The sequence below is a fragment of the Echinops telfairi genome, unplaced genomic scaffold (assembly GCF_000313985.2).
Source record: "Echinops telfairi isolate 266 unplaced genomic scaffold, ASM31398v2 ScPeMD7_2010;HRSCAF=2546, whole genome shotgun sequence".
Lineage (NCBI taxonomy): Eukaryota > Metazoa > Chordata > Mammalia > Afrosoricida > Tenrecidae > Echinops > Echinops telfairi.
Genome location: NW_022105908.1, coordinates 15,744,952 through 15,749,572, shown reverse-complemented (window position 1 = coordinate 15,749,572; position 4,621 = coordinate 15,744,952). Strand labels below are relative to the sequence as shown.

General features: G+C 53.0%; 1 protein-coding gene across 1 annotated transcript in view; it reads left to right on the top strand.

Annotated features, from left to right (window-relative positions):
* Window positions 1-4,621, top strand: part of MYO15A (myosin XVA) — a 67,484-nt gene that overhangs the window by 13,899 nt on the left and 48,964 nt on the right. The window contains exons 8-11 of the mRNA XM_030886517.1: window positions 1,201-1,304; window positions 1,445-1,508; window positions 2,185-2,298; window positions 2,998-3,159. Of these exons, the coding sequence (XP_030742377.1) occupies window positions 1,201-1,304; window positions 1,445-1,508; window positions 2,185-2,298; window positions 2,998-3,159 (444 nt within the window). The remainder of the gene's footprint in view (window positions 1-1,200; window positions 1,305-1,444; window positions 1,509-2,184; window positions 2,299-2,997; window positions 3,160-4,621) is intronic.

The following is a 4,621-nucleotide window of genomic DNA, read 5'->3' as shown; positions in this document are numbered from 1 at the left end:
CTAGATGGCTGCTTGTTTACCTTCAAGCCTTTAAGACCCCAGCTGCTATATCTTTTGATAGCTGGGCACTATCAGCTTTCTTCACCACATTTGCTTATGCATCCATTTTGTCTTCAGCGATCGTGTCGGGAAGGTGAGCACCATGGAATGCCAGTGTCCATGACTGAGCAGATGTTTTCTGAGAGCTTACTCTGTACCAGGTCCTGGACAGGCTTTGGACGGGGAGGGGGCAGTGCCATTGTAGTGACGGAGAGAAGACGCACAAGTGAATCAAGGGACACAAGTAGCCAGTGGTACAGAGGGCTGCTGGGAAGAGAAAGCTTGTGATGGCTGATCTAATCAATGCCAGGGAAGTGTCACCTGCGAGGTGACAGGTGGATAATTTTCTGAAGCAGATGGAGAGTATGAGCCAGGGCAGGTAGATGAGAACCTCAACTTACAGTCAGAACAGAAGAACCAATGTCCAGAGGTGGTCGGGGTGGACAGGGCAGTGAGGTGGTAAGAAGTGTGTATTCCCAGACAGTTCTGGCAGGTAAAGCCAGAGGGACACCCTGGAAGCCACACTGCAGACCATCTGGGGACAAGGACTGAAGGCCTGTGGGGGGGTCTATGAGGTTCCAGGTCTGTCCTCAGCTGCCAGCTCTCCCCTCTGCCACCAGAAGTCAGAAGGGTTCCCTAGTCCCACCCTGTTCTGAGACTCCGGATGGCCTGCTGCCCAGTCTGCTGGTGGCTCACTTCTGTTCTGGGCCCTCTCTTTCTCCTCCCTCTCTGTGCTGCTCAGCTGACGGTACTTGGCACATGTGTGCGCCCATGCACGCCCCGTGTCCACATAGTGGACGCTGTATGTACACGCTGGTCTGTGGGTGGTGCTGTGGTAGGCAGATGCGCCCAAAGGCTGCTTGGGGCCGGAACTATGGCTGGGTGCTCTGTGTTGGGGGCTGCCCTGTGAGAGCGCCGAGGGAGCTGCAAGACGTGTAATGTCCCACAGGGGAGTGAGGAGTACAGTGTAAGAGAGGGCTTGAGGCAAGGCAGGTGGGGGCACTGTGGGGACCCAGGGTTTTATAGGGAACTGGCTTCACAGGAGGGACTTAAGGTGGCCTGTGTCTTTTGCAACCACTGGGGCCGGGGGGAGGCACACTCCCCACCCTGGGCCCCCACAGTAGTGTGCAGCCCCTCACGCCCGTCCCTTCTGGATCCCAGATTCTAGAGGCAACACCGCTCTTGGAGTCCTTTGGGAATGCCAAAACTGTCAGGAATGACAACTCCAGCCGCTTTGGGAAGTTCATGGAGATCTTTCTGGAGGGGTAAGTGGGTAGGAGAGGGTGCCCAGGGAGCTCTGGCCTTGCCTTGGACCCCAGGCCTAGTCCCAGAGCCAGCCTCCCCGCCCCCCCTTTCCCTCCTCCCACCGAATCCCACACCAGCTGACCTGTGCTCCTCCCTCCAGGGGCGTGATCTCTGGTGCCATAACTTCCCAGTACCTGCTGGAGAAATCCAGGATCGTGTTCCAGGTGGGCCGGGGCCTCCTGGGTCCTGCATGTCGGCGTGAGGGTGGGGGTGGGCTTAGCTGGTGCCACTCTGCAGAGTTGACACAAGGGAGGCTTGGTAAATGCTGAGTTCATGGACAACCATGTATGTGTGTGCGCCTATACACGTGAGCACATGACTTCCTCCTCCCCTCCCCACACCACACACACATGCACACGCACACTCCTCCCACCATACTGGGCTCCTTGAAGTCCCTGAAACAAACCTACTGCTCCTCTGTCTTCCTGATGCTCAGCGTAGCCACAATGTCTTGCTGAGTGTCTCCTGCTAGCAGGTCACATTCTTGGTCCATGCATTCTTACACGATCCTGGCAGGTGCATGCTTTCTTGGAGCTCTTGCCTGTCTTTCTTCCTGCTGTGTCCACATGGCTGTGTGGCCCATGGGAGCTCTGTGTGCACAGTTGGGCCTGCGAGCCCACGGGTGTGTAGGTATGTGTGGCCAGTGCCCCATTTTCCAAACAAAGTAAAGCCTGTTCCCTACCACTTAGTACTGGCACTGCCCCCATCCCCCCTCCTGCTGACCTCCACCCCAGGGTGCTCCACTTCAGCAGCAGCATGTTTGTGTGTGGCGGGGGCATGTCCACCTGTCTCTGTGTCTGAACGTGTGTACCCTCTCTTGGCCCACTCACCATCCTTCAGGCCAAAAATGAACGGAATTATCACATCTTCTACGAGCTGCTGGCTGGGCTGCCTGCCCAGCTCTGCCAGACCTTCAGCCTGCAGGAGGCCGAGACCTACTACTACCTGAATCAGGTGGGTGCATCCAAGGGCCTCATGGGGGTTGCAGGATTCACGGAATGCCAGGGAGGCAGGGCCAGGCTTCCAGGGGGCACAAGAAGCAGAATAAAGGCTGCCCTAGAGGTCTGGTCCTCCCACCCCCACTACCCCTTGGACTGGCTGTGCAGCCATGACGTCTTGTCCTCATGGCCAGAAAAGGGCATGGACATTGAAGGAGGGAGAGTTGGGAGTTCAGTGTCACATGACGAGGGGACCAGAAGCCTGTGGTCCATCGTGAAGGGCACAGGAGGCCTGCTTCAGTTCTCCGTCGCCTAGAAGGGAACTAGCCAGCGGACTGCACTTGCCTTCTCTGTGCCTCAGCCTTCCTCATCTGAAAAATGGGGACAAAACAGTGTCAGCTGCACAGGACCATCTTGAGGATGAGACCAAGAAGTGCCTCAAAGCGCCTCACACATGCGCTGACATATACTAAGTGCTCGCTAAACGTAGACTGCTGTGTTTCGTTACCATCAGTGGCCTGTAAGCAAGGTCAGATTGCAATGAGCCCCTACTGCCCAAAGCCCCTCCTCATCCCTGCTCAGAGCCTCTAGCGATGGGAATGGGATGCCCTGTCTGTGCTGAGGGCTGGAGGTCCTGGCTCAGGGCAGAGCAGGGTCTTTGAGGGCCCAGGTTCCCCTCTTAGCGCCCCCACCCTGCGCCCCTGTCCTCCTCCAGGGTGGTAACTGTGAGCTCGAGGGAAAGAGCGACGCAGGTGACTTCCGGCGACTCTTGGATGCCATGGAGGTGCTGGGGTTCAGCGGGGAAGACCAAGACGGCATCTTCCGCATCTTGGCTTCCATCCTACACCTGGGCAATGTCTACTTTGAGAAGTACGAGGTGAGAAAAGGCCGCTCCGTGGCTCTCCAGAAGCATAGGGCCAAGGCCAGCTGCTCAGGGGCTAAGCTGGTGCCTCTCTTTCCCTCCTAGGCTAACTGATACTCAGATACTTGTCCGTGGTTGGTTGGTTTGTCCTTTGGTGGTGGGTGACGTTTCCTCACTACTGTGCGAACGCTCTGCTGTGTGTTACGGACATCAGCCCTTTGTCTCTGATATGAATTGTATAGCTTTTTAAAAAATGTACTTTATTATTTTTTAAGTGTCATTGGCACATACTGCACATGTACAATTTAATTGTTCAGTCTTCTCAGGAAGATCTGTGTAATCAACACCACAATCAATTTGAGAACATTTTTTTCATAGTCGTCGTCGTTAGCTCCCCATATCCCTCCATCCCCTCACCCCCACCCCAGTGGCATGTCTCTTTTGCATTTCATCATTGATATTTTTACTTTCTTTATAGTATTTGTTTTGCTTTGTCATGCAGATTTTAAAAAAATGTTAGTTCATTTCTTGATCTTGTATAAACTGAACTTTGAATCATTTTGAGAGAGGCTGCCTCACTTTGAAATTATTACAGCCTTCTCTCGGTTTAAGAAAAAATGTTTTTGTGAAAGTCAGTGGGAGTGGACAGATCAGACCATTTTTGCGCCCAACAACTTAACAGACTTTCCAGCGGCATGCTATCCCTGTCCCCTTGCCCGTCCACCTCCCCTTTATAGACCACTCCCTGGCCCTTTACAAACCCTGCGCAGGCTTGTTTGCCCTCTAGCTTCCCATTCCCCTTCTCATCCCTGGTAACCATCAAACATTTCTCTCTCATGATTTCGGTTTTACAAGAGTGGTCTCATACGATGTTTGCACTTCAGCTCTTGACTGACGTCACTCAGCATCATGCCCTCCAGACCCATCCTTGCCAGGGCCGTTTCATGGCTCCATCGCCGTTCTCTAACAATAAGTAGTTTCCATTGTGTGCCGCGTGAACCGAAGCTTAGTTCATCCTCAGTCCGCAAATGCGCAGTTGGGTTGCAACTGTCCTCTCGCTCTTGTGAGTCATGCTGCAGCCAGCGCACGTGTGTGGGTGTCTTTTCACTGTGTCCCTTATTTCTGCGATTCTTAGTTTCCTGCAAGACCTTTGGTGGTTTTGTTTTACATGTAAATCTTTTTTATTGTTTTATTTTTTTAATGAGAGGAATTTATATAGTAACATAAGATTAACCATTGTAAAGTGAGCGCATCAGTGGCATTTGGTACATGCACCGTGTTATGCCACCGTACCACCTCTACTTACACCAGGCCAACTCATTATATCCGAAGGACACTCCATTCCTCCCCTTTCCCTGCCCCAGACCCACTAACCGCCAAGTTGCTTTCTGTTTCTACAGATTTGCTTCTCCTGGGTATTTTGTACAAATGGAATCATACAATATTTGTCCCTTTGTATCTGAATTCTTTCATTCAG